The sequence below is a fragment of the Hoplias malabaricus genome, chromosome 12 (assembly GCF_029633855.1).
Source record: "Hoplias malabaricus isolate fHopMal1 chromosome 12, fHopMal1.hap1, whole genome shotgun sequence".
Classification (NCBI taxonomy): domain Eukaryota; kingdom Metazoa; phylum Chordata; class Actinopteri; order Characiformes; family Erythrinidae; genus Hoplias; species Hoplias malabaricus.
The window spans coordinates 14752040-14767125 of NC_089811.1; the positions used below are offsets into that span (position 1 = coordinate 14752040).

A 15086-nucleotide genomic window follows, 5' to 3' on the forward strand; every position below is an offset into this window, starting at 1 on the left:
AACGCTGCTTTAAAACAAAACACGAAGCAAGAAACAAGGCTGTATTTTCACTTTTCTTTTGTAGCGGAACCAGTAACATTGAGGGGGCGGTCAGAGATGTAAGAAGGAAGCGGAGATTCCCAGCGTGTGAAATAAAATAATGGCTTTTTTATGGCTCTGTTAATCCACCCTCCGTTATGGATTGGAAATACCAGATAATTCAATGTCTGCTCGTCCTTATTATCGGCTACGGTAAGGTCCTGACTCGCATGTTTCAGAAATACAAGATATTTTCATTAAAAAATAGTGCTAAAGCTTCAGCTAACGGTAACGTTAAACACGAAGTTGTGCAATTGGTAGCTAATTTTGCTAACAACTTCAAACTGGATCAATAAATCATCATAAACACCCAAGATAATACGGTGAATACATCAGAAACCGAACTAGGTCAGTTTCAATCTAATAATATATTAAATGAGTTCGAATTAGCACTCTATCTATTTCAGGATAGTTGAACGATTTGGGTGGATCTTTCAAGATAGCGATATCAACAGTCTAATTCTACTTTGAAGCAGATTGTGAATACTTAAAAGATAAAGAACACGGCTACGAATATATCTTCCTCTCTGTACCTTGTGGTATATTTTGAGGCTTTTTTCAGACCAACACAAAATTTAATAAGAAAGGCACAGTTTATAAAAACAGTCACAGTTTATAAAGAGCCTGTTTTGTTGTTATTTATAGCTAGTGTAAAGCATACTATTGCTTTAACAGACGATGATAATAATAATCACTAACATATCAATCACAAGTACGTTATCCACTGAAAAAAAGTCTGTAGAAACCATTAAAATTTGGTTAGTCACTGAAAGATTCCCATGTGTATTTTTTTTACTGTTATGTAGCTAGTTAACTGTCACTATATAATCACTTTTAATATCACTGATGACATATTTGATTGGCTTTAATATTTACAGGAGTTTTACTGTGACTACTCTGCTGAAAACTGAAAAATTATATAGAAACAGATACTATATACGGATACTGATGGATATTTATTTTCTTTTTAGTAGGCATAGTGTCTTATGGCTGTATAGCGAACTGTCTCTATCTGTATATCATTATCTATATTACAAGTGACACTGAACTGATTGCAGGCGTTTGGTTGGTTTTCAAGATCTACAGGGATTTTACAGTGACGGCTCTGTTTAAAAAAAAAAAAATCCAATCCAGGGGTTATAATCACTGTGTATAGGATCTTAACAGTTTAACAGGTGACTTTTTATTTCATCCTAGACATTTTTGATGGTTTTGAGTATCTAGAAGTGTTCTATTCACAAATGTAATGAATATTAATATCTGGTGAAACTGGTAAGTATGATGCTGACTGATGGACAATACAAACAACAGTCTGACTTTTTATCTGAACAAAGTTTAATGTGAGTTTACTGTTTCACAAACAACAGGCCACGAAGTGTGCTGTTTATGGTGTAAATGATTCATATAAATAAACAATTTAAAAAACTTTATTAATATAGTCTTGCGGTTAAGTGGTCGGTTTTACTGTCAGGGGGACCACTGATAATCCTACATTTTAATTTCTCTTGTTTAAAGCATTTTAAGGAAGTCCTGCCATTTTGTGAACTGCATGATTGCAGTTTTTGCCTCAATTTCTTCTTTCACACTGATTCATTAAAATGGGTGATGCCCTGTCTAGTGGTGGTATGGTTTCTGAAATGTGTAGTGTAATAGTGTGTGGTGAATTATTCCCAGTAATCAAGAACCAGGCTTGAGACACAGTGTTATTTGTCCGGAATTTAGATCTAAAAATTTCCTAGTTAACCCTCCATGTAGGCTGGAAAATCTATGTGATGTCCGAAGCTTGCTTTCATAAGTTCTGCAGTGGAGCCACAAGAAATTAATGTTGTTTAAAATTAACAAAAATAACGACAGCCAAAATGTCTTCCAGTAACTTGTGTTGTTTTATCTTTGTAGCTCTAGTACAGTGGTTTTAAAAATTTGGGACAAAGTACCACCCATTATCAAATCAGAACCTCCAAGTAACACCTATAATTTTACAGAAACATGTTGAATTTGTGCATGTTTTTGTGCATGAATTTGTGCATGTGCATGCACATTTACTTGAAATACCACAAATAACACAAAATTATTTAAAACAATTACTAATAATTTTAGAGATACTACTAGGTCTAAGCTGAATGTTTTAAACACAATTATACATTTATAAGAACATATAAAATTTAGGAGCAGTAAGAGTTTTCAAAGAAATTAAAAACGAGAAGAGGTCAATTAAATATGCTACAAGTGGAAACTTGTACATCACAGCAGCTCTCTGCCCTTGTAACAGAAGGAGAAGGATGGGTGGCGCTGTGTTAAACTAAGTGTTTTCTTCTATTATGTCTTCACATGTACAGAATTCTTGCTTAGTTTTTCTCTAATTTTGCCTCTGGATTTAGTCCTTCTGTATGGAGAGAGATTAGTCACAATATACTTTACAAATGCATAAATGTTAATCCACAAATTAAACACAAGTCACAATTATGTTTTACTATTCACAAATGAATAAATCCCAATCTGTGTCTTGTCTTGTCAGTTTGTACAAATGCAGTTCAATTTATAAATACATGTTTTTTGTTCTTTTCAGAGATATAAATTCATGTGAAAAATATACATTTATTTACATTTACATTTCATATATTTGTAAAGTCACTGTCTCAAATTTAAAATGTATTTCTAAATTGTAGAATCTGCATTTGTTGATCAAGTCACTCACGTGTTTTCTGTGACGTGCATTTGTTCATTTCCTCTCGCGGGTTTTTGGATTTTGAGACTTTCCTTTCATATTTCACCCGATCCAAATACAAATGCAGACTGATCCACAAATGTGGCCAGCAGGCAAACAAGCCACACCAGGTGGCACTGCCCAGTGTTTCAGGACTGACCTGTTATGCTCAGGACTGCAGCAAAACAACCCGCTGTAGGCGGGACTGTGACTCTATTGGCTACTGCAGTAAATGATAGCCAGCTAACTCTGGCTGTGGATTGGCTGAATAAAAGTAACAAATGAGAAGCACATTTATCTGCCCCTCCCTCTAGCTGAGGGAGAGCATTTGTCTGTAACAAATCACCCATCTTATCCACTTGTGCGGTCATTACCCAAAGCTCATGGCCGTAGGTGAGTGTTGTGACATAGATTGAACGGTAAATCGAGAGCTTTGCTTTTTGGCTCAGCTCTCTCTTCACCAAAGTAGACTAGTACAGAGTCCGCATTACTGCAGACTCCACACCAAGTTTTAAGTGCTTGAGGAAATAGTAATGTGAAAACTAATCACACACACCACAACATTATATATTAGACACTAGCCTCAGCTTTGAAGAAATCTAAAAAAATCTAAAAAAAATAATAATAATAATGATAAATCCTAAAATCTCTCCCCCCTTTTTGAAAGCACTTTTTGTTTTTATTTGAGTTCATTATGACTGTGGGAGAGATGAATGCTTTCAGTGTTGCATCTTCCATCGTTATCTGTATTTCAGTTAGTTTCAGGTTGCAGAGTGGAGTAAGGTCTTGTCAGCTGGCATCCCTTTATCCACCATGGCTTCAGAAAATCCTCCAACACTCACTCGACATTTCCTGAAAATGAATAAACAAAGCAATGGCAGTATTTTTATATAGTATAGCCATAACTGTGGACTTCAACATATTAAATAGTGCTACTTCTGTCCCTACTTAGCTTTGAGAGTTCTTGACTCAAAGAGAAGCAAGGAAGCGCTAACCTCTTTGTTGGGGAATAGGGAGTCTTCACTTTTAGGTTTAATCCCCACATTCTAAATATTGTGATTCTGCTCAAAGCCCTTCTTCAGAGTCACTCATGTTTTTCCCTAATAATAATTGTAACACTAAATAATGATGTGAAGCATAATTGTTTATATTTTTGTATGAAAACTGCCTTCACACCTAGCTCCTGTGTGATAAGGTTCTTATCACACTGCTGTAACTGCTTAGTGTCAGAGTTATTGATGTCACAGAGTCCTGTGATTCCTATGCAGAACTGTGAACAGATTTACAGTCTATTCTTCCTAGAGCAGCCTGTAATTCACAGTTGTCTATGCTCAGTTTATCTATTGTTGCTTGCAATTCACCTAGAGCAGCCCATAATTCATAAGTTCCCTGTGCTCACTGTCTCCATTGCTGTTTGCAATTTTATGCACCAATCAGAGTGGACTTAAATCTCTGATCCTGTGTAGTAATGTCACTAATACCACTATAGGTTACATAAGCGTCCGTGAATCTCTCTGAGAAAGCAATAGGGTGATCCCCTTTGGCATGGTAACCCCTGTGATCTTTTTCCAGTTAATGACTCTTGCTCCCAAAACATCCAACAATGCCTGTTTTCTTTCAGCCTTGTTAGCATTTTTATTCTTAATCTTATCTCAAATACCTGGGGCTAGAGTAGAAGGATGAATGTCAGTGTGTTGTTCGAATTTGCCTAGGAAGTCTAAGGCATCATTTTTTTAATGGATAAAAATTTCCCACATTCTTGAATAATGATTCTGTAAGAAGGCAGTGGCGTCATAGGAAACCAGTAACCCTATTTCAGGCAAGGGAAACTGTGTCCTTATTATTTTTTTTCATGGGGTCTCTTGGATCACACTTTTTCTGGCACATCAATTTGCTTTGGAGGACCATACCAGCGGCTAATGCTCCCAACAGCACAGCTCCTAGGCTCATGCAGGCACAGAAACTCCTCCACCATGTTAAGGTGGTGATCCAAGGAGGAGATCAACTTCATTTTTATCAAACTGATTGTGGAAAATAAAATTAAACTTTTTTCTATAATGTAGAATAATTTTCTGATTTTAAAAGCATTGCTCTCTACCAGTGTTTGTCTGTTCATATGTCTTCTTGAAAACAAATTTCCTAACAAATTGGCTGCAACCAAAAGCTCTGGGGTATAGATTAGAATTCTATATCATCATGACATCATATATATAAATAAATTTGATTTGATTAGAATTGAATAGATGTCATGGTATTGTGTACATGTCATAGTTTTGCTCATACTCCTAGTTTGTTTCTTTAGAGGAAACAAATATTATTATTCATTACAATTGTTTTCTTTACAATTCACATTGTAAGTGAATCTAGATAGCAAAGTAATTTGGACAGAAAATCTACCCCAGGACACTTTGTTTTGTATTTTAAACCTGCTTACAGTTAAGTTAATCTTAAATTATTATTATTAGTAAGAGCTGTCCACTTTTTACAGCCTTGCCTAAATTTACAAGTGTATACAATAGCTGTTTTATATAGTAGCATACCCAAGTACTCCAGATGAAAATTAACACTTGAGCTTTGAATGTGCTTGTGAGAATATTGCATTTTTTGTTTACATTCAGCCCATTTCTGATTTCAGGATGGTCAACTAAACTAACAGACCCCAAAAAAATTACAGTCAGGTCATCAGTGTTGTCGTGGACTTCTTCAGAAAGAGAAAATAACGTAACATACACTGTGCAGTATAACACGTAAGTCCATTGTTTATCATCATGTTTATCTCAGCATCATGTATTATAAGATGAAAATGAGTGTGTTAACTGAATGTGTCTGCATTCACTTTTTATTTATCAAGATTAAAACATCAGTGCACTGATATTTCCATACGAGTTATGTACATCAGTCTTGAAGATTGGTTAACATAACTCTTCCAGAGAACAGCATATATTTGCTATCATACAACATTTAAAAAAAAAAAAAGGTACAACTGTCCTAGTCAAGTACTGTTAAATCATAGCTGTAACATTTCCAGTGTTGCTATAATATGTATATTGTTTTTTATGCATTTTAAACTATAGACGTTGCAGATGGTTGTTAATGAGTGTATAAAAATATTTATACTCTATTTAGGTAGAGTAGTAATTCTTTTCAGAACTATGACTGGTAACACCTGACAGTTTCAGGACAGCAAGACAGCAGTGGCCAAGAAAGAGAAGTTGGCAGGGCTAGAGTGTGTTGCAGAATGACTAAATGTCAATGGGAACTGTAATGGGAAGTAATTTCCTTTTTTGCATGATAATAGGTTAAAAACATTTTTAACACTTTCTTACAAATTTAAGTATTTTTTGGAAAAAAGATGTGATCCCCTTTGGGATATTAATTATTTATATCTGGCTTGGCCCATGCACCATGGTGGTTCTGGGGTTTAAGGCCTTAGGAATGCAAGTTTACAATCCAAACAAAATGGGGAAATGGCAAATTTAACAACAAATGGTTTATGAATAAGAATTACTTATGGCAACAAACCACTGCTTAGAAATGCTTAAAAAGCAAATCACACTGTATGTTGAAGCTATTTCAGACTTGGGACAATGGGTATTCCTGTAAACAGAAGGCCAAGAGAATCAATGGGTTCATAATGCAAGACTATATTTTCAGATTTCTTGTATTTTCATTTTCTTTATTTCTCACACATACATAATTCTATCTATATATTTTTAATAATAAATCCTGCATTTTTACCTTAGTTTACCAGAGCAAGAGTGGCAGAATGTTTGTGGCTGTAGTCAGATGCAGTTCAACTTTACAGCTGCTTCCGAAGATTTTTATGGGAAGATATTTCGTGTGCGAGCAGAGACAGCAAATCTAACATCAGATTGGAAGCATTCAGAGCAGGTCCAGTGCCAACACAGTAAGCCTCCGATTTAATCTTAACTGAAAGGTTTTGTGTATTTATGTTGTTATACAGCTGTGTTATGTTGTTATACATTACACACAAACACACACACACACATATATATATATATATATATATATATATATATTTCAAGTGTTTATTTCTTTTAATTTGATGATTATAACTGACAACTAATGAAGACGCCAAATTCAGTATCTCAGAAAATTAGAATATTGTGCAAAGGTTCAATATTGAAGACACCTGGTGCCACACTCTAATCAGCTAATTAACTCAAAACACCTGCAAAGGCCTTTAAATGGTTTCTCAGTCTAGTTCTATAGGTTCCACAATCATGGGGAAGACTGCTGACTTGACAGTTGTCCAAAAGACTGACCCCTTACACAAGCAGAGCAAGACACAAAAGGTCATTGCTAAAGAGGCTGGCTGTTCACAGAGCTGTGTGGAAGCACATTAATAGAGAGGTGAAGGGAAGGAAAAGATAACCGCACCCTGGAGAGGACTGTGAAACAAAGCCCATTCAAAAATGTGAGGGAGATTCACAAAGACTGGACTACAGCTGGAGTCAGTGCTCCAAGAACCACCACGCACAGACGTATGAAAGACATGGGTTTCAGTTGTCGCATTCCTTGTGTCAAGCCACTCTTGAACAAGAGACAGCGTCAGAAGCATCTCGCTTCCAATAAGGACTGGACTGCTGCTGGTCCACAGTTATGTTCTCTGATGAAATTTCTGGGAAATCAAGGTCCCATAGTCTGGAGGAACAGAGGAGAGGCACAGAATCCATGTTGCTTGAGGTCCAGTGTAAAGTGTCCACAGTCAGTGATGGTTTGGGGTGCCATGTCATCTGCTGGTGTTGGTCCACTGAGATCCAAGGTCAATGCAGCCATCTACCAGGATGTTTTAGAGCACCTCATGCTTCCTGCTGCTGACTGAATTTATGGAGAGGCAGATTTAATTTTCCAACAGGACTTGGCATCTGCACACAGTGTCACAGCTACCAGTACCTGGTTTAAGGACCATGGTATCCCTGTTCTTAATTGGTCAGCAAACTCACCTGACCTTAACGCCATAGATTTTCAATACGCCAGACCCAACAATGCAGAAAAGCCACTATCAGATCGACCTGGGCTCTCATAACACCTGAGCAGTGCCACAGACTGATCGACTCCATGCCATGTCGCATTGCTGCAGTAATTCAGGCAAAAGGAGCCCAAACTAAGTATTGAGTGCTGTACATGCTCATACTTTTCAGTTGGCTACCATTTCTAAAAATCCTTTTTTGTATTGGTCTTAAGAAATATTCAAATTTTCTGAGATACTGAATTTGGGGTTTTCATTAGTTGTCTGTAAAGAAATAAACACCTGGAATATATCAATCTGTGTGTAATGAATGAATATAATATACAAGTTTCACAAGTTTTATCTTCACTCACTGATTCTAACAACCTGCTCTAACTATATCACAGCTGGCACATGTGCTCCCCTGTTTAACCTGACGTTAAGAAACAACAAAGTGCTTCTGTGGATGGACTATAAAGACAAGAGTCTGAAGGAAAAATTTGGAGGCCACATCACATTCAAAGCACAGTACTGGAAAGAAACCACTTTCATTGATAAACAGGTCTGATTTTGCATGATAATGAAGTAAATGAAATAAACTGTGATTTTTATTTTTATTTATTTATTTATTTTATTATTATTATTATTATTTTTTTGCTATGATGAGAGATTTGTTAGTGATGTAAAAAGTATATTTACAACAATTTATTGTCATTTATTTCTGATAGCATGCATATTTAGGCTGATGTAGGTTGCCAAAGACTATATGTATTGCTCTGTAGACACAGTAACAAAACAACTTTTGCTGTTGATATCTGTCTTTGGAGTTTGATATCTGGAATTTTGATGTAGAAAATTTCTGTGAAAGCATAGAAACCTGTTTAATCAGAACCACAGCAGAGATATTGTTTGTATAAAAATCCATATTTATTATAACTTATGACTTCAAGACTTGACATGTCTAGAAATGGTTCAAATATGTGATATTTTGTACGTCTCTTTTATGCTTTTTTCTTTAATCAAAAAAGTCAGTACAATGTAATAATAGTAATAATAATAATTTAAATGTATATTGCACTTTTCAAGCATTTACAAAGATTATTAAAAATATAAAAAATATTACTGCCTTATACTGTAGAATTTTAAACTGTTTAAGAAGACACATCAAAAATTCTAATTTATCTTTTCTGTCCAGGACCTTAATGTAAATGGGCGGTCTCTAACAATAGAGGATCTTGAATCAGGAGAGAAATACTGTTTTCAGGTTGAGTATTTGTATTTCAAAAAATCCTATGGAAAACCCAGCCATATACTGTGCGAAACAATCCCTGAAACATGTAAGTGATGTATTTTGTACCATTCTTGATTATGCTTTTATTTTATTGTGATGGCTATTACACTGTGCTGGTTTTCCCACAAACTTCTTTTTATCAGGTGTTAACAAAACTTCTGTTTTGCTAACTATTTTATATTCCATGTGGCACAAATATTGTTTTTTCAAAACAATTATGAGAAGTAAACATACATACGTCCCTCATCTGTTCAGTTCTGGCCAATTGCTTTTTGATTTTTTTTATTTTATTTTATTAGTGTGAATACTGTGAATAACACTTTTGTCTTATATCGTTTATAATGGAGTTACCCTAAATTATTTAAAATGTTATTATAAACACAAAAAAATGTTATTAATTGGAACGCAATCATTATTTGAGATGTGCAGTGGCTTTTGGGCGGATGACGTCAAATGTCTGCAGAGTGCTAAACTTGAAAGCAGTTATCTTAAAGACAATCTTGCCACAGTGTGTTGCTGTTTTTGTCATTTCCATTTGAAGTGCAGAGAAAAGATTGACATCATTAAAAAGTATGGAAGCCATGATTGGCAAAAAAAAAAGCCCCTCAACTTTGCTATCTTCACTTCACTCCAGGAGGCATTTAATTCATTTGATTCATCACAACTGCTGAGAAAATGGACTGATAGACTAAAACAAAACCCAGAGTGAAGTGATGAAAGCACAAATGCCCCAGAATGTGGATTAAGGACTGTGATAAGAACTGTGAACATAAACTGATTCTCTCCTGGAGTTCAGCCGACAAAGTTTACCATCAGTGGCTTCTGCCTCATTGATGGACCCAGAAAGTGTACTATGGAGAGAGATTAGTCTCAAAATACTTGACAAATGCTTAAATGTAAATTCACCAATGAAACACAAATATGTTTCACAATTCACAAATAAATAAATCCCAATCTGTCTCACAGTCTGCAATTTGTACAAATACAGTTAAATTAAAAAATACGTTTCATAGATATATCATAATTGTATGCGAAAATAAATATTTAAATTTACATTGCATATATTTGTAAAGTCACAGTCTCAAATTTAAAATGTATTTGTAAATTGCTGAATCTGCATTTGTGGATCAAGTCACTTGTGTGTTCTTTGCGATGTTTATTTTTACATTTCCTCTTGCAGGTTTTGAGACTTTCCTTTTGTATTATACGCAAATCACACACAAATGCATCCTCATCTACAAATGTGGCTAGTAGGCGAATTTGTACAAATTGCAGACCATGAGACACAGATTGGGATGTATATATTTGTGGATAGTGAAATATATTTGTGAATTGGTGGATTAAAATTTACGCATTTGTTAAGTATTTTGAGACTAATCTCTCTCCATAAGTTACAGCCTTAGTGGTCGTGGAAGAATCTGATGGATCAGCTCCAAATAGTCCAGCAGTTTGTAAGTGCACAGCGTGTCTCTGTTATACAGGCACACAGCTTCCACAACAACACAAGCTGTTTCGCTCTATGCTCTATGTTACACGCATCTGCTCATCATTATTTTGACTCTTCTGGTGTGTGTCATTGTCAGTGGTTTCAGAAATCTGGCTCAGATTGAAAATGTTGAACAGTAGGCCTGTGTGATCCAGAGTGAAATGCCAGTGCAACCATTCGATGTCACTACCCAGAGTTTGCCACAACAGCAAAAACAATGGTTTTTAGTGTACTGTGGGATTTTTATTTTTTTTATGTTATTTATTAATTAATTTATATATATATATTTTTTTTTTTTCCCTCAAAATAATTAAGCAAATTTTTTTTTTTACATTTTTAACAAGACCTCTTAATACTTTAGGGTAATTCCATCATATTAAGCTTACATGTGATACCAGCTGGGTTCCTTTTAACCTACCTTTGTAATACTTTATTAATTGTATAGTCCTTGAAATGTAGACAATTAATGTTTACATCACCTCAAACATAAGTGATTGTAGTACATAAGGAATACATAAATTGTGTATTGTTATTCCTTAAAAAAAAAAAAATATATATATATATATATATATATATATGTGTGTGTGTGTGTGTGTTAATTTAATTATAGAAACATTAAAATATTTTTTATCATATATTTTACACAAAGAAAGAGACTAGATGAGAACTAAGTAAAACTTTGAGTCCATTTGAACTATGACAACATTTTGCACTTTTCATCAATTAATAAAAATTACACAATGTGTTTGAAAACCAAAAAAATGCAAGGAAATTAAAACACACTTTTGGTTGAGAGGAAATTTTGGATTTGATAAAAATGGCACAGGAAGTAATCAGGTTACATACAGTAGTGAATTAGACGCTTTAGTGTGTTGAAAGCTGTTTAAAAAAAGGAAATTCTAGCACTTTTATTTACTATTTGTTCTGTTTTTCTTTATCCAGCTGGAGCGCGAACCCTTCGTGTCATATTGTCAGGTCTGCTAGTAGTCGCAGCATTTGCCACCTTTGGAATTTGTCTTTACTTTGTTTACAAGAATTACAAGAAAATAAAAACATTTCTTCAGCCACCTTTGGATATTCCAGATCATTTTCATGAGGTACACATTATTATTATTATTATTATTATTATTATTATTAATACTAATGGTTTGTAACTGTAGAATTGGTTCATGGTAAGGGTAGATGGTAAGTGGTGGGGGGAGGTATATGAAAAAGATCTGTGAGCCTTACAAGGCTTGATATTACCTAAAATACCTTTTCACACTTGCCAATTTATAGTGTTACCTGTATTGGTAGTACTCAGGGTTTGCTGAAATTATTGGGGGTGTGGAGTCAAGAGATAAATTAAATAAACACAGGACAATAAGCACAATACATAATACAGTAAAAACACAAAACTAACACACAAGAATATAAACATCTGACACAATATTTGCTCAAACATTTTGTACTTCTGTAAACTATACATATAACTATATATAGTACTGTGATGCAGCAATTTTCTTTATGATCAATAAAGGAAACGTGATCATTATTTAACTGAATAGTTTTTTTCTTTAATCCTTGTGTGCCAGTAAATTGCGTTGTTAAATATATGAGGATTTAGAATCTTGTTCGTGAAATTTATTTCTGTTAATAACTGTTAGATAGCTGTGTAATAGTGCTTGTGTAAACAAGGATGATTTCTAATATGACTGTTGAACTTGTTTTTAAAGATGCTCAGTGAAAACTATTAAGGTATTGTATTAATCAAATGCATTGCACAATGAACGATAAACACAACTGTTTATTTTTTTTCTTTCTACAGTTTTTTTCTGGGGAATTTTCTCACTGTGAACCTGCTTGTGTTGTCAGCCAAGACTTTATAATCCTTGTACCTGAACAGATAATAGATGAAGAAGAGGGCATCAGTAATGAAAGGAATGATTAGATCTGTTCTGAACTGCTTGCCACACAGTTTTTACAGCATCACCATTGTTTTATATTTCATATTTTTTCTTACTGTGTTTTATCATTGTATTTTGCACCTTTCCCTTAAAATCAATTTAATGTTATTTATAGAGCACTTTTTACAACTGATGTTGTCACAAATTTTTTACCTGTTTGCTGAGGTTTTGTTAGTGTTCATTTTATTAGTTAGATAAGATTCTGGCAATTTTTAAGCTGCTATGCTGGGTACTTTGGGGAAAATTAGGTGTGTTCATGTAAGCAAATATCTGAATTCTTATTTTCATTATGTAACTATTATGAGACACTAACTGGTTTATTACTAAACTGGTCAGAGATCTAAGAGCTAATTTGTAATTAAAACATCTACAGCACAGGAAACAGGAAAAACAAAATCTTATTTGTTCTGTATTTGTAAATATCAAAAACATAGTGGGGTCTAACTATTGGGATAAAATTGGAGGTGTTAAATATAAGCCCAGTAATTTATCATTAAGGCCTAGACAAACTAAAACACCTTCATTAGTAAATGTTGGATTTATGTGCATTTTTTTGATAATTGTTATTAATTTAAAGCAAGCAATGAACTCCTTTTGTTCTGTAAACGCTTGTGGCAGGATTTCTAGCAGCATCTAAAGTTCTGCTTTCAGCTAATGACATTTCCTTGTCATTTTTTGTTTTTTTACCAGTGTGTAAATATACAATCTTATAAATTTTGTCATCGTTTCCACTGCCAAGTGAACTGTATTTACCTTTCTTGCAAAATTCTAAAGTGTGCCAAGCTGTAATATAATAGATTAGTTAAATTAATCAAAATTAAATGTTTGCATATTATTTGAATCAGACAATCAGTTTCTTAAAAACACTGGCTAACCAGAATTCATGCTAGTGACGCTTACACTTTATTCTGTAAAATTACATTTACTGTTGTGTTTAATATTAACACTAGTATTGTGAGAAATCATGTCCACTGAATAACCTTTAAAACACCATCCTACTTTCATGGGTCCTTTGAGTGATGGGAAGAAAGAAGCTACAAAAGCAGGTTAATGTTAGTTCTGTATTTACATAAGCAAATATAATGTACTATACCTCACTGTCTGGTGGAAAAATACCTTACAACCAATAATGTCTGAACATAACTGATGAAATTAATTTCCTGTATTTAACAGGAAGAGGAGAGGTTTTATGTAATGTATCCACTGAAAAAAGTCTGAATGTTTTCAACACTAAAATATCAACCTTTTTGTTCATGTTTGTTACATGTCTTTAAGTTTAAAATATTTTTGTTCTCAGAATCACAAAGCATCAGTGCTGAATTGCTTCTCTTTTTATTCACTGTTCCAGCATGCATTTCATTTTGAGCCTTAAACTTTTAAGACAGCATTACATGTTTTTTATTTTTAAAAAAATTGTTATAACTGCTTGCCTGAAAAAATAAAATGGATGCATAATAAATGATGAACAAATGGCATCAGAAATCATAACACAGAGCAGTGGTACTATTAAAACAACAAAAAATTCATAACAAATTACAAAAAAAAAAAAAAAAACAAATTCATAAGAATATAATTTGCATTTGTATATACAAACTAGGTTTTTTTGATATATGGTTTTCTTTATTATACAGGGAAAATTGTGTATATGTGATTGTCAGACTAGTTTTATGTAAATCCATGTTTGTGTGTTAGTTTATATTCAATTATTAGCTTATTGGAGAAATTATTTAAGATGTATGTTTTTCTTTGTTGTCCAGTAGAGTTCCTATATTGTGGATTAACTGTTTTTTTAGATATTTGATAGTGCTAATAAATAATTAAACAACCCCCCCCCCCCCCCAATTTCTATCTCCCCCCCCCCCCCCACTTGTGTAAAGCCTGTTTTACACAGGAAGTAGTAACAGTATGTTTTTATTTAAACTGCATATTTTTAGCACTGTATATCAAAATGTTCTTGGGAGTGAAGCTTGGTGGAAGCAGACTTTAGGCTTGATTTCTCAGCAGGAATGGCAGGCATCATGTAGCGGACCTTCTTCCAGAATCGAGAGCTAGGGGAGGTGGCTTTGCGACTGCTCTCACTCCATTTTAAGGGCGGGGTCTTTTGTAGGAGATGTTGTAGACCCAGGGGCAGATGGGAATAGTCCTTAATGTCTCCAAGCTGGATTAGAATTATGCTCATTTCTTGCTGAATCATAACCTGGTGTAAACCAACTTTCCAGTCATAATCTTGTGGGGTTGTGACCTCTTGGCTTTGGCTGGTCTCTGGTGTCAGCACCACTATGAGTCTTCGGCTGAGCTGCATTGTTTTTTCAGTGAGCTCTGTAAAGTCTTGGAATGTGACAGGATTGGAGGTCAGTTAGCATAATAATCACTCTGGTTTGATTTTTAAACCTATATAGGCAGCATTTCTAGGGACGACTGGATTGTGGGCAGATTTACAAGCTTTCCAGAAATTAATTGTGAATATTGTTTATTGATATGAAAAATATCTCTGCAAAGAAGTTAATAAACTATACCAGCACAATCCCTTAACATTGTAACAATCACAATTGTAATCAAAAAACACTTTTTAATTATGTTCTGAGGATGTTTTCTCACCATTTGTTAGT

General features: G+C 34.2%; 2 protein-coding genes across 2 annotated transcripts in view; one reads left to right on the top strand and one right to left on the bottom strand.

Moving 5' to 3' along the window:
* Nucleotides 1-88: 88 nt before the first annotated feature.
* ifngr2 (interferon gamma receptor 2) lies at nucleotides 89-13194 on the top strand. The gene is made up of 7 exons (XM_066686533.1): nucleotides 89-231; nucleotides 5418-5529; nucleotides 6526-6689; nucleotides 8162-8316; nucleotides 8950-9091; nucleotides 11474-11628; nucleotides 12339-13194. The coding sequence occupies exons 1-7, from the start codon at nucleotides 177-179 to the stop codon at nucleotides 12459-12461; spliced, it is 906 nt and encodes a 301-aa protein (XP_066542630.1). The 5' UTR covers nucleotides 89-176; the 3' UTR covers nucleotides 12462-13194.
* Nucleotides 13195-14407: 1213 nt separating this feature from the next.
* Nucleotides 14408-15086, bottom strand: part of il1rl1 (interleukin 1 receptor-like 1) — a 41681-nt gene continuing 41002 nt past the window's right edge. The window contains exon 11 of the mRNA XM_066686951.1: nucleotides 14408-14805. Coding sequence (XP_066543048.1) covers nucleotides 14408-14805 — 398 coding nt within the window. The remainder of the gene's footprint in view (nucleotides 14806-15086) is intronic.

Coding starts and splice junctions, on each gene's coding strand:
- ifngr2 (XM_066686533.1), top strand. CDS start 177: ATGGATTGGAAATACCAGATAATTCAATGTCTGCTCGTCCTTATTATC. Junction 232..5,417: donor CGTCCTTATTATCGGCTACG/GTAAGGTCCTGA, acceptor TTCTGATTTCAG/GATGGTCAACTAAACTAACA. Junction 8,317..8,949: donor CCACTTTCATTGATAAACAG/GTCTGATTTTGC, acceptor TTTTCTGTCCAG/GACCTTAATGTAAATGGGCG.